We start from the raw sequence: 24163 nt of genomic DNA, 5'->3' as shown, positions 1-24163 counted from the left end.
CCCCCAGTGCGTGGTCTGAGCCTTGTCCTCTGCTCCACCACGGCCCACCAAGGGAGTACCACTCAGCGTGCCTGCAGTTGAGGAAACCGAGGCACAGTGAGCTGCCCGGGGTTAGACTGACGTGCGTCATAGTCACACGGGAGACCTGCCGTTTTCCTTTTCTGCTATTTTGAATTCACATGTGTTCTAAAATGAATCCGATCCCGATGAACATCATTCCACCCAATTTCGTAGGAGCAGGTGCACGATCTCCCCAAGTGATGTAGGCAACCCCAGGTGTGCCACGAGGGGCCCCTTCTCCTGGGCTTTCTCAATCACCAAAGTGTTCCTAGAAAAATGATAACTGTAAAGTTACCCGTCTCCAAGAACTTACTAGTAGATGCTCCGTGGAATATTCTCTGATGGCAGTGTTAATCAAAACACACAGACTAAAAGACAAACGATGCTATGCTAATTGTTCGACCTGCGGGAACTTCTTACTTACAGCTTCTGGGGACTACTCATTGTCGGTGACTGGAAGGAGGCAGCTGGTGATGTTAGCAACCTCACAGGGTTGTGGAAACGCAATGAAGCAACGCACCTCAGGAGGATGGCGCAGAGTCAGGGTGCAATCAATGTTTAGTTTGTTGTTTTTTATTCTGGAGCTTTTTTGTCTTTAAAGATTTTCCTTATTCAGGAGAGACGCAGAGAGAGAGGCAGAGACACAGGCAGACGGAGAAGCAGGCTCCCCGCGGGGGCAGTCCCAGGACCCAGGACCCAGGACCCCGGGATCACACCCTGAGCTGAAGGCAGACGTTCAACCACTGAGCCACCCAGGCGTACCCTATTCTGGAGCATTTGTGATTTATCCTATAACCAAACCTCCTTTGCTTTGGGGTCAACCCCGGGAGATGGGGTTAAAGCCAAGCCGAGACTGAGTTCCTGTGCCCCAGGGTGGAGCCTTGCCAAGGCGCAGGGAAAGCTGAGTAAGATGTCTCACCAGCTGGGCTCCGAGGGAGGTGGGGGACGCGCCAGAGAGCGTGCAGGGCCGCCCAGAGAAACGGCCCGCTCTTTGGGAAATCTGCTTTTTCCCGCAAATGTGAATGAGGACACTGACAAGTCGTCCCTCCAGGTCCGGCAGGGACGCTTGGCCACCCACGCCAGAGACAGACAGACCTGGTGAGGATTCCAGTCGCTGTCAAAGATGACCACGGTATCAGCTGCCTGGAGGTTCAAGCCCAGGCCGCCCGCTCGGGTGCTCAGCAGGAAGATGAAATACTGGGACCCGGGCTCGTTGAATTTCTTCAGCAAAGCAGCACGGTCCTCAGACTTGGTGGTGCCTATGGGTAGAGGAAAGTAAAATCTGCCAATTAAGTGCTGTCTGCAAATGGCACGGAGCTAGAGAGAACGGCCGGCCTCCTGGAGAAACAGACTCCTCCGTGGCATGGGTGAGGTAATTCTCTGAGGTTTTTGTACTTTTTCTTTTGAAAGAAACTCTGAGCGTTTCTTTCAGAACGTCTAAAAAAAAAAAAGAGAGAGAGACTTTTCTCAAATCAAGAAAGAACGCTGCCTACTACCCATTGCTTCAAAGTGCTGGGTTTAAACCCTTAGGCCTGGGCGCCTTTGCACCTTTACAAATTCCAGAACATTCTCACGTTACCCTAAAACTTAATGAAAACATTTTCGGGATTTATTTCTGTGCTTTAAAACACCAAATAACTCTTTAAAACCCACCTACACATGTCTACAAAGATTATGGTCATGGTTTAAAGCAATTTTGCCGACGGGCATTAGAGCGAGCACTCGTTTTATGCCAAGAGGGTGGAAACAGAAGGGAAATCGGTTTCCACCTTGTTTTACCGTTTGGATTGCTCCTGAGCATGATCTGGCTGGGAAAAACATAAAACGTGAAAGGAATTATTCTTAGGCTGGTTAGCAAGACTTGAAGCCACGATAACCCCACACACATATGCGTGTGTGTATACATGTGTGCAAAGTCTTTAGTCTGTTCCTCATGTTGGCATTCTGCTCTGTTGAGTTAAAAAGGGTGGTGACCTAAAACCCAACAAAGCAGCATGTGACACACTTGCCGATGGCTGGCCTCATGGTGCCTGGACACACTCCACAACGGAGAATAAGCAGACAGCGCCAAACCCCAGAGCAGAGTGCTCACGTTTAGGGCAGGAAGTCCCCCCAACCTGCCTCCCAAATCAGCTACTCCATCACACACTATGCGTCTGTAATGTATTTACCTGGGAAGCATTGGCGCAGAGTTCTGGAAAAGGCTTTAGGCTTTTGGGAAACACATATGCATGTCACACGATAGCCCCCAAACGCCTGCTATACAAATATTATTTCTACATAGTGTTCTTTTTTTAAGGATGAAAATACACCAGCAGCTTATTTCAGAGGATTAAAACATTTAAGTGACGAGTTTACCAAATCATGTTACCATGAGGGTAACATGGGTAATAATACCCAAACATGAGGGGTATTATTAATTCTTCATATTAATAAAAATAGTCAGTACCCTCCTGAGGAAGGAGGGAAAAATCTCCAATTCGCCCCATATATCCAACGGAGATTAGGACCAAGGGGTTTTGGGGGTTCTCCTCATTAAATGAAGCAATGTTCTTTAAGGGATCATTTTGCTTTCTAAATTAGATTTCAAGTTTAGCCACCTGGCCAAATCCTGCAATGAGAAATGGTAAAGAGTTTAGACTTGGGGGAGGCGCACTAAATGTGCTCTGCTGAATAAGGTTTCAAATATGTGAGGCTCTTTTTTTTTTCTTTTCTTTTTAGAGTTGGCTTTCCAAGACCAAGGTGACCTATTTGTTCACGATGCTAATGAAAGACGAGTTCTACGCTATCATGAAACCTGTTCACTATATCGTCTTTCCAGTTGCAATAATTACTCACATGGAATCACTGTTCACATATATACCCTCTGCCTTGAACCAAATGGAAAGCCACAGAAACAAACAAACAAACAAACAAAAGTTTCTAAAGTAAGGGAAAGAAGGAGTTTCCAGAGGCAATGATGTCTGTTTTCTGACAGCAGGGTACAGTATCTATATACTCTGGGCATGTAAACTCAGTTTTAAATCCACTGAAAATCAATCGGCTAATGACCACATGCATTAAGATATAAATTAAACTAGTTGGTGGCTATGACTCCTTAGGATAAAATACCCCGAAGTACAAAATAAAGCACTGGAAAACAAAAGAAACACCCAAATTATCTGGTCAATAAGCCCTACACCAGATACCTCAAGTAAATAGACTGACCATATATCTGGTGTGAATTCGAACTGTATAACTAGCTGGGAACTTGATGAATTTTCAAAGCCAGAAAAATCCATGATTAAATTACCTTTCATGCAAAGCTATGTCGTTTCTAGTTAACAAGGTTCAGAATTTGCTGGATTACCATTCCCATTAGCCACAGGTTCCCCAAGTCAAGATCTTTGCTGATCATCAGCAATCCTTGGGCTATGTGCTCAGGGAGCTTCAAACCACCGTGTCAGGGTTTATCCACAAGGCAAGTAAATGCTCTTTGCAGGTGGCACAGGATTTCACACCCTCAGTATAAGCATCAGCCCCATGTTCTGTTAGACTTTGAAGTAGAACATAACCAAGAACACAATTAATAGCAAGCCCAATTGTGTTGCAAGTTGCAGAATGTGCCAGAAGGAACACACTGCCAGGCTTTCATGATTACTAATTTTAACTTAGTTTCAGCTGCTTTGGGAAAATTTTGTCTTCTGGGATGCAGCTTCACCACTTGCTCTCACTCAAAAATCATTTCCAGAGAAAACAAAGACTCTAACGGGACAGTAGCCAAATCTGTTCATGCAACCATAATCTTTGCAGAAAAAAAAAGTCTGTTTAGCTGTCATTGAGTGATTTTTTTCCCCCACTGAGGTCAAAAATCTGAGACATCAAATTCGGCAATGAAAATCCGAAGTCATTTTAACTAACGGGTGAAGGGGCAGGTGGTTGGAGGGTGGATTACTTGCAAGTGAGTACATTGATTGCCCATCGATCCTCTCCAGCCCCAAAACAAATGCCTGCTGTTTCTCAAGGGTAGAAGCCTGTGCAGTTTTCTCTACTCCATCTGTAACATTTTATTACGAAGCTTGTTTACTTATTGTCTCCTCCAACCTAATGGTTAAGGGCTCTCTCTGATGGCAGGAACACTGAGTGGCTCCATTCATCTCATATCTCGTTCCAATTCATCGCTTTAAATTTTTGAGTAAGTTCAAAATCATTCTTAAAATGCTGTCGCCAGGAAAGCAGCCTGCGTTTTCAGAGATGGGATGTATCTCCCTGGCTCTGCTAAAACTGATTCTGAACGAAGCTGGAATCAGAGAGATCTAAGTTAGGAACCGGTTTCACAGGTTACCTCATTTCTCTAAACCTTTGTTTTTCCATCTGTCAAACGGGGATCCTATTTGTACCGTGGTGAAAGGGGAATCAAAGTAGCTTGTTTGCAGAGAATATTAGATTAATAATGTGCATGAAGCGCCTCGCCTGGTATCCCACTGGCAGTTAGGCATTCCAGAAACGCTACCTTTTATGATGATTATTATTAATAACAAACGGATAATAAAGGTCAGCAACCAACAACAGCTTGAAAGATGCTCTCTCGAGTGGGTAAGAAAACATTAGAGAGATTCGTTTCAAGGAAAGTGCTTCTCGCCAGTTTCACAGAATGGAATATTCCAAGGGCACAGTCCTCAAAAGGGGGAGATGCCAAGCCAAAAGCCACAAAGTAATACCAGCGGTTGTGCAGGACACCAGGGCAGGGCTGCCCCTCATCTGAGCTGCAGGGAAGGTGGGCCTGCCCTTCAAACGAGTGCTGACCTCGTCCCTCCCAGAGAGAGACAGGAGAATCAGGTCAAAGGACAGAGGACGAGACACAGTGCAGGAGATGCGCCAAAAGAGACAGACTGGATGACAGAACTGTGTCAGGAACTCAGAAGGAACGCTGACTTAACCATGCATCTGTTTGTGGTGACTTTGGAGGGGAGAGGTAAAAAAGATTTTTAGGGTGCTTGGGTGGCTCAATCAGTTAAGTGTCTGCCTTCATCTCAGGTCATGGTCTCAGGGTCCTGGGATCAAGCCCCACATCGGGCTCCCTGCTCAGCAGGGAGCCTGCTTCTCCCTCTGCTCCACCCCCTGCTCATGCTCTCTCTCAAATAAATAAAACCTTAAAAAAAAAGTTTTAAAAATTCACATGTCTGAGGTACAATTAATTTAAAAATTAATAATATCCTAAGAGGTAGACCACAGAGAGAATTCATTTAAAAAATAAGAGCAACAGAAAGAAGGTCTGAGGTTGGTGTATATCCACTTCTATCGAATTAATGGCAACAGGGGGACAAAATGTTAGGCTGAAAATAAAACAAAACCTTTTATTTTTTTATCTATTTTTTTTTTTTTACTTATTTATTTTTTTAGCTAGGGCTCCATGCCCAGTGCAGAGCCTAACACGAGGCTCGAACTCATGACCCTGAGATCCAGACCTGAGCTGCGATCGAGAGTCAGACCTTTAACCGACTGGACCAGCCACATGCCCCCAAACAAAAACCTTTTAATGGAACATAAACTTTAAAAATTTAACAATAACTTGAAGATCGCATCAGATACAAATTGATATCAGCAACGCTGCCCTACTCTGTGCGCACAGATTCCAACCATGCTGGCTGAAAACACGCTCCTACTCCTACGTGCCGCCCTTTGGAAGCACGACCCCCTGCCACCGTAGAGGAAATTTGGTATCCTTCACCTTGAAAATACGAGGGCTGGCATCCAAATCATACGGGAGTTTCAGAAATGCCTCTAAATTCATGTTTCCTTCCGTTCGCATTATTTACTAATTTTCTAAAAAGTTGAAATGCCAGGCAGATCAGCCAAATCTTTTACAGAGTCGGGAAAACCCAGGACACAGTGGGGCCCTATCTCTCAACGTGGCAGGGAGATATGTTCTATTTGGAAAAAGAAAGAAGCTTTAATGATAATGCAGAGTCATCTTAAACGAGTAAATAGGGTGTCAGCGAAGAGAGGAGGCACAGCCCTCATCCCCTTCAAATGGGCCTCGGCCCCAAAGCTGAGCGCGTATCGGGAGTACTGGGGGGCGCGCAGGTAACAGGCCATCGGGAGCGGAGGCGGCTTTTAGGTTTTAATTCAGTTTCACTGTTTAATCTCTTAGAACTGCCTCCAAGTCCACTTGTGCTGGCTTGCCTGGGGGGGCTAAACAGCTGTGCAAGTGGTTTTGGCTGATTTTTAAGCCAGATGATGTAAAAATTGCTATCTGGGGAGGCTGCGCTCACCCGCTAGTTAGCTCTCCAACAGCTCCCCCCTCCTGGGGCTCGGGCGCACCCGGGCCACCCCGACCCCCATGGCCAGCACCCTCCCTGGCTGGGGCTCCCGGGCCCAAGCCCGACCCCGATGGGACTCACCGTCAAGGCGGAGATACAGGAAGTTCCGAAAAGCAAAGTAATCCTCCATGATGGTCATGAGGGACGTCATCTGGCAGAAAAGCAGCACGCGGTGATTAGTGGCTCTCAGTTTTGGCAGAATACGATCAAGCAGCTCAAACTTCCCCGAGGCCCGATACAGCTCAGCCCTGAACCCAGAAAGGCAAAACAAGAAGACGGTATTGCTGCAGTCTTCTTGAAGGATCCCGGGTGGCCTGGCTTTTCAGGCACTGCCTGGTGTGTCGGGAACATTCAGCGGAATAACGGTGGGATGAAGGAATGAGTGGGTATCCCCTCCAGGGCGATGGGGCCACGCCGTGGCAAAAAGGAAATACTGCTATACACAACCGACAAGGAGTACGTTGTACATGCCAAGGACGGCGACAGATTTTGGAGGGAGAACATCCTTGCGTGTTCCTAATACTCCTGCATGCTCTCTCCCTCTCTCTCTCCCCCTCTGCGCCCTCTCTCTCTCTCTCGTCCACACATAGCCATGAATGTGTTGTGTTTCCTTAACATGCTACCTGGTAAGCCCATAAGATTATTAAGTTAGGGGCCCTCAGGATGCGTCCAAATATTTATTGAGCACCTACTACCTGCCCGGCACAATTCCAGGCATGTGGATGGCGATGAGAAAAATAGGATCCCCGCCTTCAGTGCGGCCAATTGCAAGTTGTGATAAGCCAGAGGCATTAGGCACAGGCAGAGGAAAAGTAACAAGTGGCTATGGGACAACGTGTGCCCACATGTGACATCTTTAAATTAGAGCAGGGCTTGGCAAATATAGGCCCTGGCCTGCTGCCTTCTCTTGTAAATAGAGGGAATGGAACGCAGCCAGGTTAGCGTGTTTCCGTTTTTGTCTACAGCTGCTTTTCACACCACACGATGGCAAAGTTGGGACAGAGACTTTGCGACCCACCAAAGCAAAAATATTCAAGATCTGGCCCTTTCTAGAAGAAACTCTGCAGGACCTTGATGCAGGTGGCCTTGCTGAAGAAAGAAGAGTTTAGCCAAAACCTCAAATAATGAGCAGAAAGGCAGCTGGCTGAAGAACAGGGGGCTTGAAGGAAGAGCAGGAGAGGGGTGGAGACTCCAGGAAGTGGGCCGAGTATGTGCAAAGGCCCTGTGGAGTAAAGAAGCCCAGTGGGTCTGAGCTGCTGAGCCTGAGCGACAGGGGCATTCTGGAGAGGCGCACAGGGAGGCAGTTGGTGGGAGGAGGGGACAGATGCTCTTTTAGCCACACTCAGTGTGTTAGCTCTAAGTGCCATGGAAAGCCACCAACAGATCTGCAACAGGGCTGTGGCGAGACCTCCCACATCTTTCCAGAAGATCGCCGTGTACACTATAGGAACCGGCTGGGCAGGGGACAAGAGGCCTGGCTGACACAGAAGTTCAGATCAAAAAGGGATGGTGGTGAGTGCTGCTGCCAGAGGGTCCGTGAGCCAAAGCAAGGCCTTTTCCCTTACATAATAAACAACTTCTCTCTTTTGCAAACTGGGGCATGTTAAATCATTAAAACTTAATTGTATGGATGATATGGCTGGGGAAACCCATCAGGTCTACGACACTGAAATGTGTCATCTGGTAGCTGATTTTGTGACACAGTGCGCATTGTCCCTAACAGACACATTTTCAAGTATGTGTCTTCCCACCACCAGTCCCCCGCTCCAACCTCTGTCCTCCAAATGTCTCCTGTAGCCGTGGTTTCAGCTTGCAACCCCAGCCATGTGATGGCACCAGGAGTGACCACGGGACCCAGAGCACAGGGAAGCAAGCAGGACTAGGAGGGCCTAGTGGCACTGGTTCTATCTAGACAGGTCCCAGTTTCTATTGCTTTAGCCCAGTGACACCATCTGTCTGCCTTTGGGATCCAAGAATGGCCCCTACATCCTAATAATCAATTTTCCCTGGTGCGAAACAGAGAGACCTTCTGTTGATACAAGTTTCTTTTCTGTTGTTGTTGCAAGGCATGACACTCTTTTAATGCGCACTAATTAAAAAAAAAGTTTCTTAGATGGACCGTACTTTGATGAATTACTGTAAAGTCACACATAATTTTGGCAGATGAGATATTTCCTCTCACGCACGTCAGTGTTAAGTATCAACTTGAAATTTAATACGATAAATTCTCTTTTGGCCCAAGCTATGCTATTGGTGATAAGTAACAACTCTCTGAAGTTTCCATGACATTTTTAGGACACTAGGATACTCTTAAGTTCATTAAATGAGATCTACGTCCTTTGAATAGCCACCTGCTCAGGGCATGCGGTAATTTATGCCAGTAACATAAAAGAGAAAACAGGTATCATTTTGGTTCACAACCCCTATATGCTCTGCTGAGGTGAGGGGAGGGCACAGGAGCCTGGCGGTAGGTACGTGTGTGATAGGAAACACTATGGAGGGAAAAGCTTAAGTATGACCAACAAACTACTTTTTGGAAGAAAGATAAATTTTAAGATTTACCCATTGATGACTCCATTTGAATAGCCCAGATGTTCAGCAAAAGATTCCTTTAAAATGGAGAGGAGAAAAAAAAAAATGATTAAAAAAAAAAACCCACCCGGATATGTAAATTATTAACTTAATAATTACTCTGAGTGACGTCATTCCGTGTATTTCTAGAATATAGTTAAACAAAATAATAAGTAAAAAAAAATATTCGTTAGCTGATCAACCAGAAACTCAATGTCATTGAATTCACACTTTTTGTTTTTTTTTTTTTGTTTTTTTTTTTTTTGCTTTTTTTATTTTTTTTTATTTTTTTTTTTTATTTTTTTTTGAATTCACACTTTTTGTTCTGCCACGAATGTGTCCCAGGAGTTTTGTCTCCAGAATCTTGTACTGAAATTCTCATCAAACAGTGACTAAGCATCTACTGAGCCAGGGGTGAGCCATGTAGGTACAGGGGATCCAGAAACAACTCAAGGATCTAACCCCAAGGAGTTTATAGAGTCTAGACTCGAGGAAGAGCCTAATGCAAGCTGATCAGGATTCAGATGTGCACCGAAAACATACTGCAAAAAAAATTCAACAGTAAAGGTAGCAGTGATCGTGCACCATGTTCTAAATCTGTGTTTAGAGAAAACCTGAAATCCCTCCATACTGTGCTTTTTTCCTGTTACAAAGAAGGCCCTCAGTGGACACCGACCCCTCCCTTTGGTGCCTGGCCTTCCATTTTTAAAAAATACAGAATTTTAAATTTAAAGCGAGAATTTCTAGGATTTCAAATTGAACTTAAACTACTTGATCCCATCATCCCCTCCCCGCACTGATCCTGTACAAGAAATAAATTCCGGTCCTCTGTGTGGTGTTTCCAGGCTTGCTGGATGGAACGGGGGACCATCTGTGGAGAAGGAGAGCGGATCACACCTTCACATCAGCCGCCCGCTGACTCCCTCCCCTGCTTCCTTTCTTCCCCCACTGGCAAAGCTTTGCCTCCCAGGGGGGCACATCTCTGCCTACGACTCTCCTCTCACATACACTCATCACCCACGGTGGGCTCTGGCCCCTCACAACGCTGCCCCGCTGGCAAAATCAAAGGCGATGGACAACAGCCTCAAGCCCACTCTGACCCCAAGAGCCATGCCTTCTCTCTCCACCAGCAGCCACTCCTCGCTAGATCTTTTGGGATCCATCCCTATCACCTAAGCAGGGCTGTGAAAACCAAAGAGATGGCACATGCCAGTGCACAGTGATAAATTGAGAGATTAGCATAGTTTTAAAAATGTCTTCATTTTGCCTGGTTTGGAAGTCCTTGGGGGAAACCATGAGCCCAGCAGAGAGACAGCGGCTTCTGGGGTGACTTCCTATGACTGAACGTGGTGTGCCAAAGGGTACGAAGACACAGGAAAATGCACACCACGCCAACTCTGAGCCATAGCTGTGGCTCCGCGTGCCAGTGGCTGAGGGTCTCCTTCCTGGTAATAACGCTTCTGAAAGTTTTAATGTTAAAATTTTTTTTGCAAATCAGAGTCTGTCTTTCTATTGACGCCTATTTAAAATGTAAATATGCAGGGAATGGAAGGCAAGTTACTTAAAACGCAGCTCCTTTTATGATTCTCCCCTCCCCAGGTTCTCCAGACAGAAGCCCCCTTCCTGACACCATCTAGCATGTTTCAAAGGCTAATTTTTGCATGACAGCCAAAATGAAGTAAGACTGACACTTAATTTTCATAACTTCTAAGTCCTGTACCCTTCTATGAATGAGAATAAATATCTCAAAATTGTTTTCGGGAAAGGGGAAGGGTGATGGGTTCACCTGACAAGACCCTGGTCTTTTTTCATCACTTGACATTTTTTTGCCCCCCCCCACCCCCCCCACCGCCACCACACCGGTCACAAACCAATAAGGATCCACCACTAATTCATGGATACCTTCCATCTGTTTAATATATGTTAGCGGTTTCCAAGATGCTTTCTCACTTATTATTATTATTATCATTATCATTACTATTATTTTTAAAGTTTAGCCGCTGCCAATCCCATAATCTAGCACCATGTGATGACAAGTCCAGGGCCCTGAAGCTTGGACATGAGGAGAGATTTTCACCAGGTCAGGGTTACAGAGTGGCCCGGGACACGGCCTCATTGCTGCACGCTGGATTCTCCTTCACTCTGTGTCTTAAATATCTGTGACTTGTGGGTAGGACTTGACTTCTGTGGCTAGTATGGTGGCTGTTGTCACTTTCCTTGGATCTGGAGCTTGTTAGCCTATAGACACTCTGCCCTCTGGCTGTGCAGGCAGCAGCAGTGTCAGGCTGGGAGAGGTCTCCAGAACAGGTAGAGGGTGTGCAATAAATACTTGTATCTGACAAGTGTGATTGCCAAAAATAAGAGGGGGGGGGGAAGAATCATCAAAAGCCAAGAAATACTCAAAGTCAAGAGTATTTGAGCTTGATTTTCACACTGTAATCATTTAAATTCTGACTTCCAGAACCTTCTATTTCCTTTTTAATGAACCAGTGTGGGCACTGGGGGCCCGCAGTGCCCGGTTTCCTGGAGCCCCATGTGCCATGGGAAGTAGGCTGTGCCACGACCACATGCATCAGCGGTGACACTCCTTTTCCTTCCTGCTCTGGTCAATTGCTCCCATGAGGGTGAAATTCTGTCAATTTTGGAAACTTGCACGTGGTGAACAGGGCAGAAAATGTCCTCGCCCCTAAAACTAGCTTGGTGAGACACCCCTAAAACTAGCTTTGTGAGACCAGAGTGTCAGGATAAAAGCCAGGATTTACACTGTCAGGATAGAAGCCAGCAAAGGAAAAATGCAGATCTAAGTAATAACAGTACCGAAGTCAGTGTCTTTTACAAAGAAAATATTTCGAGAGCATCTTCCTCTTGAGCGGGTACAAATACGATACTTTAATATTTTTCACAGCATCCTCCAGAGGAAGCCGGATGTATTCATCATTACCTTCAATTTCATAGCTCCTACCATAACAAGGCAATTCACAGCACTTACCCAAACCCACATAATGAGCACGAGCTTGCAGTATTTTCTCACCGCTTCAAACCCTTGGTTATAAAATTCCAGATGCTCAAGTGCTTGGTGCCAATGAGAATCCATAACCAGAAAACTCACGTTTGTTAATTCTGCTCGCCGAGCTATCAGAACATGTCATTTCAACGTCCACACATATTTCAACCCTCTTTCCTTCCTTTTTTTTTTCTTTTTCTTTTAAAAGTAGTATTAGTAGGAATAATGCAATCAGGATTAGAATCGAAGCAGACTTACCTCAATGTGCTGAAACATGTATGGGTGGTTGCAGATTTTTCTCAACTGCATGATAGTGTTCATGAGTGTCTTAGCACCTCCCTTCCCCTGGGAACGAGTGGAGAGAGCAAACACAGAACAAATTGTTAATTGACCAAATACCCCTTGTTTTTAAAAAGTAGACTTTCACAGAGAGGGCCATAGGTCTTCCTGTAACCTACACCTATCGGGGTCCGGAGCTCCTGTTCTATAGCAGTTTCTGAGTTACAGATACAGCATCTTTCTCGACTGACTTATCCTACCAGAGGGAATCATACCGAGTTGATGGCTTTGTGACACGACTGTCTGTTCCCCAGGATTCTGGAAAGACAGAAGCACGGAACAGATGCCCAGGGAGTGACACAGGATTTTAAAACCTTCTAAGGTGCCACCCCACATTTGGGTGGAATACATTCCCTGCAGAACTGACATGAGCAGAGCTAAAAGCTATTTTGGTGATGCGAACATGCTCCATTCTTCCTGCCCCAATGTAGTTTGCAACAAAGAGGTTGCGAGATTTCCTTTGGCAGCTACGGCAGCTATAGGAAAGGCCCAGAAATTTGCTTGAACAGGCCAGCGTTAGCAGGGCTGCTTCCTGGGGGGTATCTGGCGTCGTGGCCAGGAGAAGACAGACAACACGCTGAGTTGCATCATCTCCTGAAACGGACCTTCTTATCTTTCTCAGAGCCATCCGTGAGGAGGATCCCTTTGGCTTGCATGTGGCGATAGAGGATCTTCTGCAGCGCTGACATGTCACACTTGATCACGTATTCCACCTGGGGGAGACAGAACAGTGAGGAGGACAGGTAGGAGCAGGACAGAGAAGGGGCCTGTCCTCAGAAGACTGTGGAGACGCAGAAGCAGGTGGCACTCCTGGAATTCTGTAGGTTGCCTCCGTTTCCCCTCCTTGGAATCCTCCTTGGATTCATGGGGTGGAGGGTGGGATGGGAGCAGTGGTGGAGACCACGGTCATCACTGCTAATGGTACCAGGACGATGCAGGGACCTGCCAAAGGTTGTGTGTGATTGAGGCTAGGGGCACGTTTTCTGAAATTTCCTGACTTGCTCCATATTTGAGAGAGAGAAAGAGAGAGAAGCTTATGAATTGTTCGAAGAAGCCCAATATAGAGTATTTCCTAGTATTTCTTACCATTTCCCAGCTCTACCCCCCTTTCGTATGAACAGAAAATTAGTGACTAACCAGTATCTCAAGATTTTCTCCATAAGACATTTTTCTAAATGGTCATATGTAGAGATTCCCAGTACTAATCTGAAAGGATTTTATTTACTTATTTGAGAGAGAGAGAGAGAGCACAATGAACCCAGGAGGCAGGGAGGGGTAGATGGAGAGGAAGAAGCAGACTCCCCACTGAGCAGGGAGCCTGACTTGGGGCTTCATCCCAGGATCTCAACCGAGATCTTGACCTGAGCTGAAGGCAGACGCTTAGCCGACAGAGCCACCCAGGTGCCTCTGGACACAACTTTATGACCATCTAAAGAAGGCAAAGCCTCATGTGCCTCCAGTCGGATGTCTGTGAAAAATCCTATTTAAAACAGTTAAAGGGAATTCACGTGCCCTTGGCTTAGCACACACCTGCAATACTTCTAGCATGTTCTTAATGCATAAAAATCTGCCTTCATTATTTCCTAGTATTATTTTCTTTATTAAAAAAAATCCCCAGAATACAAATGTGCAATTTTCATAATAAACGCCAGATAAATGCCTAGAAATCTGCAGAATGTGATTAAAAGTAAATCAGCAAGCTGCCTAATGTTTAACAAACTGATTAAAAATGATCAGGTTATTTTCAGCTCCGAGGGCCAGGGCGAGGAGGTCACAGATGAAGGGAAGTTGAATATTCATTCAATTGTTGCTTCAGAAGGAACCTGTCAGGCCACATGAAACTGCAATTAATAGCCTTTTGCCACTTGTTTGGATGCACCAAGTAAGACTGGAGAAAGGCTGGCTCCTTTACAGAAAAGTTAAGGGAAGCAGGTGACCTTCCATATACTTGTTTTGTTTGTTTGTTTGCTTGTTTTTTCTTTTCTCTCTCTCTTTTTTTTTTTTAATGACCTTCTTGGCCAGGGGGGAAAAACAAATACCCACGTTTGATAAATAAGAATAACATACTTACTACAGCCTTTCTGTTTTGGATTCCTGATCGTGTCCTATTTTTAACGCACTTTGACATTTCCCAAGAGCTGTTCACCCTCAGTGAAATTCAATCATGGTGAAGATAAGCGTTAGGCAACTTCACACTGTGACAAGCAGGAGCGTAAAAACGGCACCTGGGGAGGGGGGGGCCCTGGGTGGCTCAGCTGAAGACCTGACTCTTGACTTCAGCTCGGGTCATGATCTCAGGGTCCTGAGACCAAGGCCTGCGTTAGGCTCTGTGCTCAACACGGAGTCTACTGCAGATTCTGTCCCTGCCCCACTCTCTAAAATTTTTTTAAAAATATTTAAAAAATAATGGCACCAAGGACTAATATCACTGAGCTCTTTCGGAAAGCTGTACGTGCCTTCTCTCATCTGACCCCTCAAGAGCTCTGGGAGAGGGTTACATGTTGCATCTGCATTTTATACAGGACCTGAGCATCAGAAAAGTTAAGAAGCTGGCTCAAAATGATGGGGGTTTTCAATGATGCAGTTAGGACTGGAAACTGAGTGCACTCTTCTAAGCTCTCTGCTAAGGATGAATAACCAAGGAGCCCGTTGGTTATGAACGGCTTTCCCACGTTCACTACCACCAGGGCTTCTCTGCCAGAAGAGATGAGTCCTGCTGGCCAAACACGCCCTCGGTGCTCAAGTCAGCAGACAGGCGAGCCCATCCGGAGGACCCAACAGCTGCCCCACGATGGGGAAGCCTCCCTAACCCTCCTCCCTGCACCCTCAGAGGACCCAGATGTGGGTCTGATACACAGGATGGAAATCACCACCATAGTAAGCTTCACAACAGTGTTTGACAGTTGCTCCCTGAGCCTTCTCCGATGACTCCAAGCTTTGTTTGACTTTATTCTTCTCTCCAGGCCTGGGGCTGGGCTGGGGGGTGACCTCCTACTCAACCTTAAGGGCTTAAAACGTCCTCCTCCATCACCACAGTTCTCGGCTGAAGTCAATTTCTCCTTTCATTTCCCTCAAGGAAGTGGTTATGAAGCTTTTTTGCTGGCATCCCCTCATCAGACATGCGAGAGCACATCTTCCCAATATATGCCCATGGCTTTGTTTATGAATTACATGTATGCACTAATGCCAATGTCTAAAGACACATGTGACTTTTAGGGTATGGTCATCAATGTGAAAAGCAACCGATTTATTTCCAGGGGCCAACGTGATGACACCTAATTTTTTTTTTCAGCCAATTCCTGCCCAGTTACCCTATGATGCAGCTGATGAAACCCACATGAGGAACCGGAGAAGAGACAGGACCTCCTTTTGCTCTTTACCTAGGCTTATGTGCTTCTTCTTCTGTTCAACCTGCAATCCTTTGCAGAATCATTTTAACCCCTTTGTGCATGCTGGGGCCAGAAGTATTGGTTTGAGTTAAAATCAGATCCTCCATCCTATGGTCTGGGTACAGGGAATCCCATACTGCCTCACAGTGGGCAGGAAGAGCAGGAGGTGGGGTGGGGGGAGGGTGGGTGGAATGTCAGATGCCCCTGAGGTATGGTGCTCCCCATCATGCTCCCCCTGGGATGACCTCTCCAACCCAGCCCAGACACATGAGCAACTTTCTGACCCCCGCACCACATGGGTACCAGGGTGAGTCTGTAGGTTAAATGCCAACAAAGCTTCATTTTTTATTTTTAAAAGTTAACCTACAGGGAAGTTCTAAAATCTTTTTCCACATCCCAATGGAATCCTAGTAGATGCTCCTGCCCAAACACGGCCCCTCCCCCACAGGTGTGTTATAAGCACACCCTGCCCTGAAGTGCATGAATGCCTGCATTGTTCATCCGGATGGGGTACACGAGGCTGCCTTTCATCGTCATGCCCTTGCTCAAGGTGACAGACCTTGTCTCCACACCACGTCTGCTGACCTGTCACACCACACTTGTTTCCAGTGTGGCTCCTACACTGGAAGAATTATAAAGTAGACATACAGATGGAATGGCAGGGACCAAGTAGAGAAGTTTCTATGATAATCATGCCCCCTAAACTCTGTTGGGCCTGAGTGCACCCCCAGAGATGTGATGGCATCGGATGACGGCAGGGATGCAGAAGTTCCTCGAACTAAGCTGGCACTGCAGGAAATGCAACCTGGGCCTTGTTAACAGGGAGGAGTCCCCTCCACGAGTGAGGCTGGTGAGGGCCACTGGGGCTATTTTTGCTCTAGAGAGATGTAAAACTGAGGTGCTGACCTCACATACAGGATGATTACCTCCCAAGGATTCTTATGTTAGTAAGTGATCAACAGGTCCCTATAAGGAGCCACATCAGGTGACTGTAGGGGTCTGGAGTCTCCCCCACATACCCCTGTAGAAGTATCCAGGCTTCATTCATAGTTTCTGCCTGAGTACTGTACTTCACTTACAAGTTCCCTTCCAAAAGGATGTATTATTGGAACAACAATGAACCCAGACAACTGTGTGTGATAGGTTACCACCTTCTGAACTGAGATTTCCAAACAATAAGACCATATGTTTCAAAGGCCCAGGTTCTGGAATCTATGATGTTGAGAGAGGAACAAAGTAATGATTGATTACATCAAGCCTTCCAGATGTTTATATGATGAATATAAATATGCAAGCTGCCCATCTGAGCGAAGCTTATTTGTTCTTTTACACAGATTAAATCACAGTCAGGATCAATTTTAGGTAGGTCAGCCTTTAGTTAACCTCAGACATTGTATACATATTTTAGCATGTTTAGACATCAATACATATACAGGTGTTTGCAAGTACAGTTGGCTCTTGATTATACAGGAATTAACAAAGGGGACAGTCAGCACAAACAACCCCAAACGGGAGCTAAATCGCAAAATCAATTTTTATTCAGTTTATGTGAGGTTTTACATATGGCCTCTTGTATGAGCTGCCATTCCTTCCTGAGGGTAAGGAATGGATTTTATGCTACAGCTTGCTGGTGGTGCTGGGAGCACTGGGGGGACGGTACAGTCCCTTGCTCATTAGGTACGTCACTGGACTCATTACTATATTAAATACTCATTGATTAAAACTAATTTTTATTAAATGCTTATCCATTAAAAACTAATTTTTCTATGAAACAGAGCTGTACTTATCAAGCTTTTGGCCCTTCTATGCCTGCTTCAGTTATATCTGAGCTCAGTCTACCTGTACAAGACAGAACTACTGTTTAGGACATACAAAATATATTTTGTATTTTAAGAGTTTTTCTGTCTTAAAACTCAGCAATAAGAAAAGAAATGGCCCAATTAAAAAACAAACAAATAGGGACGCCTGGGTGGCTCAGTGGTTGAGTGTCTGCCTTCGGCTGAGGGCTTGATCCCGGGGTCCTGCGATCAAGTCCCACATCAGGCTCCCCGCAGGGAGCCTGTTTCTCCCTCGGCCTATGTCTCTGCCTCTCTCTCTCTGTGTCTCATGAATAAATAAATAAAATCTTTAAAAACAAACAAATGGGCAAAAGATTTGAGTACCAGGGGAGTCAGGGGAACCAATCACTTCATCAAAGAAGAGATATGGATGCCAAATGAGCAATGAAAAGAGGCCCAACATCAGTGGATGTTAGAGAAATGCAAATTTATTACAAGATACCAGTCCAACGAAAGATGAATGGATAAAGAAGATGTGGTTTATGTATACAATGGAATATTACTCAGCTATTAGAAATGACAAATACCCACCATTTGCTTCAACGTGGATGGAACTGGAGGGTATTATGCTGAGTGAAGTAAGTCAGTCGGTGAAGGACAAACATTATATGTTCTCATTCATTTGGGGAATATAAATAATAGTGAAAGGGAATATAAGGGAAGGGAGAAGAAATGTGTGGGAAATATCAGAAAGGGAGACAGAACGTAAAGACTGCTAACTCTGGGAAACGAACTAGGGTTGGTGGAAGGGGAGAAGGGAGGGGGGTGGGAGTGAATGGGTGACGGGCACTGGGGGTTATTCTGTATGTTAGTAAATTGAACACCAATAAAAAATAAATTAAAAAAAAATAAAGGCACTTACTATATACCTATAAAAAAAACAAAAAAAAAGATACCAGTGCACACCTGTTGAAATGGCTAAAAAGGTCAAGAACACTGACGGTACCCGATGAGAACTGACGAGAACGTGGAAGCAATGCAAGGCTCAGACATTGCTGGTGCAACTGCACGATGGTTCTGGAAGTTTCCTATAGAGCTATGCATGCCCTTAGCATAGGACCCGGCGACCCCACCCATGGGTCTTCACTCCAGTGAAATAAAAACTTATGTTCATGCAGGAACCCATATAACACCATGCATACAGCAGAGGCATCCATGATTGTCAAAAATCAGAGACAACCCCACCATCCCAACTGAGTGGACAGATTCACTATGGCGCATCCATAGATGAGAATACTAACTCAACAATAAAAATGAGACAGACATTGATATGGGCAACCACTTGGATGGAGCTCAAACATGTTGGGCTAAGTGAAGAAAACCCAGATGCAAAAGGTCTGAGGAGACATGATGTCTGATTCCAGCCATGTGACGTTTTGGAAAAGGCAGGGCTCTAGGGATGGAAAACAGATTAGGGGTCGCATGAGGCTCAGGTTATGGATAGGATCTGACTAAAACCAAGCAGCACCAGGGGCGTCTGGGGGCTGCTGGGAGGGAGAAATGTTCTTCCCCTTAACTGTGGGTATGGTTAACATTTGTCAAAGCCCACAGAACTGCATACCCGAAAGACTGAATTTTATTATACAGAAATTTAGAAAGAAAATTAAAAACCACTTCCCTGACTGGTTGCTTTTCAGGAGAGCGTTGGAGAATGACTGCTATGGAAGAGCTAGCCTTTTTCCTGCCATCAGCCAGGATTCCTTCCCAGGGTCTTTAGGGAGGCTGAGAAAGACAGACACGCTGTTTGTGGCTGTAAGCAGATGGTGGCAGAGGGAAGCTCCTTACCCCTTGAGATGATGCTTCAATGGCCAATTTCCCTCAGGTTAAAAAAAAAACCCTAACAAGATAGAGAAAGTAGATATGGAGCACAGGACAGGCCACATCCACAGCTACGTACGTGCACTAAGTGATTGGTTCCCCTGACCCCCCTAGAAAGGTTGATGAGCAGAGGCAAGGGAGGACCACAGGATGTGCAAGGAGGAGTGGAGGGTGAGAAGGAACTTGAGGCCAACAGCAATGAACTATTCTAGTTCTACATACCGGACAGAGCAATAGGAGTTGAGAGTAAGGAGTATGGCAGGGGCAATGGTCAGGAGTTGAGAGCCTACCGCATGCCAGGGTTAGACTCATGGGTCTTACAGCCATTTAATCCGCTCAACTATTCTGTGAGGCAGGTATTATTTCTTTGCCAGTTATTGATGAGAACACAGAGGCCCACTGTGTTACTGACCAATGTCACACAGTTAGTAAGAGACAGGGCATGGGATAGGGACCTGTGTCCGCTCCGACAGGCAGAGCCATGATTTCCACTCCACTGAGCTGTCTCTATAAAAGGTAGCTTATCCGTAGATGATATACCACATATGGGGCAGTTAACATACCCCAAATAATACTTTGGGTCTTAAAGAATATAAGTGTACTTTATTCAGGAGACACGCTCTCTAAAATCTAACCCTAATTTTTTTTTTAAAGTTTATCAAAACCCATGAAGCTGTCTTGTGGAAGGAACGGTGAAATAAATATTTTAGTAAAGCAAAGAATTCCTTTGTGATATAACCGATCACCCCATAACCTTTATGATGGGCAGGTTTGGAGTTTTATAGAATGGATTTTCTTAAAACAGGGCAAACTCCCAAGTTGTGATATGCTTTTAAAAATCTATATTAGCCAGTCTTAGAAATTAAGTAAATAAGATGAAGTTTTGTAGAATGAATAAATGAAGACCTTTAGTTAACCACCTTTTATTCTATATCTCTGCTAAAGAAACAAAAGAACTCTAGGACACAAAATAGTTGACATCCATCTCTATACCTTGCAGGACCCCTTGCCAGGAATATAGTTCAAGGAGGCCACATGACCCCTGGACCCATTCCCCAGTTTATTCAGTAACTAGGTCTATGGTGAACAGTAAGAGTTACCCAAACATGCCAAGACCATAGGAAGTCAAAAAAATATCAACAGCATTCAACCCCCAAGATGCATTCAGTGGCAAAATAAAAAACTTAAATATTTAGGCTTCTGCTGGGGTAAGCATGGTATAAGAACTGTGCTTATTTTTAATTATTTTCCCCTGACTGTTAATGAAGAGGGGAATTGGGAACAGAATTCTCAATAAAGTGATCAACTTTGTACCCTATCTTGTCAACTCCCACTTAGGAAATGAATAGGAGGAACCAATCTGTACCAAACCCCCACCCCACCCCCAGTCATTACACAGAAAAACACAACAATGCAGAAATACACTTTTCAGAATTGACTTCTCTACAGAGAAAACTCGGATCCAAATATCTCTCATGCAACAAATAGTAGGCGAAGCCAAACAACCTATCTCTATGAGGATAAAATTGAGAACTCAGAAGTGTATGGTTCCAAAAATATGATCAGAAACATTAAACTAATACCCAAACCAAACTAAAAAATGTAGAGTAAAGGGGTCAAAAGACATTCTAAAACACTGAGAAGTCAGTGTGCAAAATGTGATATGAAAAAAATACCTGCTTAAAATATTCACAGGGACTTGATTTAAATGGTGCAGGAAAAAAACCATGACCAAGAATAATTAGATGATGTGCCTGCCATTTGCAGGAACTCTGTTTTTCACTTAACTATCAGAAGAGTGACATCATAAGCATCTCACATGCATTAAATACATTTCTAGGAAAACTGCTCAATGTTTATGAGGCCTTTTGAGGATGATGCAAGCCCCAAACCCATAACCCTGCTTGACTCACTAGCAGATCAATTCTGTGGCGCCTGCCAGAGTAAACTTAACAAGATTATCACTGAAAAAAAGAAAATCTAAAGTTAAAATATAATGTCAAACTAATATAACATTGAGTTGATGTCAGTTAAAGATAAAATGTCGGGATGCTCGATGAATTTGGTAATTTTATAAAATCTGGCCCTAAAGTTTTGGGAAACCAGGCTGAAAATACTGAAAATGTCACTTCTCTCTCTCTCTCCACTAAGACCTCTAGCTCCTCCTCCTTCTTCTTTTTTTTAAAGATTATTTATTTGTTTATTTATTTATTCATTCATTCATTCATTCATTCATGAGATACACACAGAGAGAGAGGCAGAGACATAGGCAGAGAGAGAAGCAGGTTCCCTACAGAGAGCCCGAAGTGGGACTCGATCCCAGGACCCCAGGATCACAACCTGAGCCGAAGGCAGACGCTCAACTGCTGAGCAACCCAGGTACCCCAGACCTCTAGCTTCTAAGGAAGAAAAAAAGTCCTTTATGCTATTTCCAAGGTACCTGTGACTAAAATTCAAGCCTGCTGTTTCAGAAACACAATTTCAGACACACGTACTTGGGAGATCGGCAGGGGGAAAAAAACCACACAGCTTTTGAATTTGCAACATACTTTTTCTGGCAGCTGGGACTCAACTTCTTTCTTCAGCCTCCTCAGTAAAAATGGTCTCAACACCTTATGTAGACGCCTGATGATCAATATGGTTTCTTCTTCATTTAAGTCCACCTACAAGAGAACCTCAGATGAGTTGGACATGTTGCTATTGGTTTTTTTTTTTTAATGCTGTTTCATGAAATAAAGCTTTAGGGTTATGTTTATTATTTTGTTGAGATATGTGATTGAAATTTTATGTACATTAAGGCCAGGTCTCTCTCTACCTGGTATGCACACCCCAGAATCCTCTTCCCACATGCCAGCTGGTAATAAAATGGCCTCTTAATGGGGGTCTTTGTCATAATGTGGAGTTCCATGGAAAATGGACCAGAGCCACCAGTCTCCCAGCTGAGAATTCTTTTTTTTTTTTTAAGATTTTATTTATCTATTCATGAGAGACACACAGAGAGAGGCAGAGACACAGGCAGAGGGAGAAGCAGGCTCCCTGCAGGGAGCCCGCTACAGGACTTGATCCTGGGACCCCAGGATCATGCCCTGAGCCGAAGGCTGATGCTCAACCACTGAGTCACCCAGGTGTCCCCCAGCTGAGAATGTCTTGGATATGACTGCAACAAGGCCTTACTGAAGACTGAAACAGAACCCAAATAAAGAGGCCATAAGTTCATGTGCTCTTACTCAATGTTGGAGCATTAAGTTAGGCTCCTAACTTAGATCATCTCGATGCAGAAACACACCAAAGCAACAAGGACATAAAAAGAAGAGAGTAGACCGAGTGTATGCTGGTGGTGCATACCGCTCTTCCTCACTCTTCTTCCCTCTGCCCCATCTTGTTCAGTCCTCCTCACACAGAACCTTCTCTAGAACCTCTTATGCCACCTTTCCCTATGAGCCTCTAGGGGGCAGACTTGATTGACGTTACTTTCTACAAATGGGCCAGCCAATGAATTACTGACAAAAGGCAGAGGTCCTTACAATGCACTTGAGAATTAAAGTGCTGAACATTCCAACATAAATGTCCCGAAGGCTTTCTAAGTGGCTTTTCGTTCCCACAGTTGAGAAACCACTAATCAAAAGGACAGGTGCCCATTTCTTTTCTTGCAAAATGGCCTGTGTCTTCCTTTCATAAATGAGCTCCAAGAGGAGATAGATGATCAGAGGAATGAGAATAAGAAGCGTGGCAACGGGTACTCCGGGATGTGAGGAGTATTGCTGTGGACACAGAACTGAGGTTCACACTAAAACCGGAAAAAAATGAGTACTGAAAGTTAGTGTGAGCTAGTGCAGTTTCACACACGAACTCTTCACAGGGAAACCATTTATAAAGAGAAGCCCAAGTTTACTACAAGGAAATATTTGCTTCAAGGTTTGTGTTCAGTTGGTTCGGTTGCTCTAGTTAAATTGATTTAGCAAATATCTTTCTATTCATCCTCCCTGTGGCCCATTTAGATAAGCATCCCATCATTCAGGACGGTTCTCTAGTGGCCTGATTAACACGTCGGCAAAAGACTAAGGATCCTAGACTCATCACTAGATCCATTTTCTTAGGACAGAAAATAACCCTGGAAAGTGAACACATGCACCCAACGATGAGTGTTTAGTTGTCAATCACTCTGTGGGTTTTCTGCAGCTCTAACATTCTCAGCTTTGGGTTCTTTACATTCATTTCATTGTCATACAGTGGAAAATACAAAAGTTAGACCAGTACCCTTTCTCCAGTCATGGCAAACGGGGCATTAAACCACTGTTCAAATGTGCTGCAGCTCTTAAAAATGGTAGGGAGGAGGAAGTTAAGGAGGGCCCAGAGTTCTGGGAGCTTGTTCTGCAGTGGGGTCCCAGTCAGGAGGATCCTTCTGGGGGCCACATAGTGAGTGTTCAAGACCTGAGTCAGCTTGCAGTGGTGATTCTTCATTCGGTGGCCTTCGTCCACTATCATGTATTTCCACCGAATCTGTAACACAAGAGGAAGGACCAACACACAGTGAGTGAGGGAAAATAAAACCACTTCCAACAGGCAAGTGGTAGCGTGGAAAACCAAAGTAGTCATACTTGGTACATAATATGGTATGATTCTTCTTGGGATAACAAAAAAAATCTCAACAGTCTGTTTCCCATACCTGATAGATCATGTGATATACCATGTGATAATGGGATGTCAAAGTAATGATGTTGCTTAGGGACCATGTGATTCCAAATTGCCCTTCCCAAAGAAGGGAACTTGGATCCAGAATGAAATAGTTGGGCCAGGACTAACTAGCTCCCGTGTCTCCGCAACCAATACTCCTTCTATTGA

General features: G+C 44.8%; 1 protein-coding gene across 5 annotated transcripts in view; it reads right to left on the bottom strand.

The window, feature by feature from the left end:
- SMARCA2 (SWI/SNF related BAF chromatin remodeling complex subunit ATPase 2) overlaps positions 1-24163 on the bottom strand; it is a 175340-nt gene that overhangs the window by 81715 nt on the left and 69462 nt on the right. For all 5 annotated transcript variants that reach the window (XM_072839584.1, XM_072839609.1, XM_072839585.1 and 2 more), the window contains exons 18-24: positions 23579-23821; positions 21871-21984; positions 12882-12989; positions 12196-12282; positions 8925-8971; positions 6444-6610; positions 1156-1319 (exon numbers count right to left, since the gene is read on the bottom strand). In XM_072839584.1, the coding sequence (XP_072695685.1) occupies positions 1156-1319; positions 6444-6610; positions 8925-8971; positions 12196-12282; positions 12882-12989; positions 21871-21984; positions 23579-23821 (930 nt within the window). The remainder of the gene's footprint in view (positions 1-1155; positions 1320-6443; positions 6611-8924; positions 8972-12195; positions 12283-12881; positions 12990-21870; positions 21985-23578; positions 23822-24163) is intronic.

Source organism: Canis lupus, chromosome 1, assembly GCF_048164855.1.
Source record: "Canis lupus baileyi chromosome 1, mCanLup2.hap1, whole genome shotgun sequence".
NCBI lineage: Eukaryota > Metazoa > Chordata > Mammalia > Carnivora > Canidae > Canis > Canis lupus.
The sequence above is the reverse complement of the archived record's forward strand: the minus strand, read 5'-3'. Positions and strand labels throughout refer to the sequence as shown.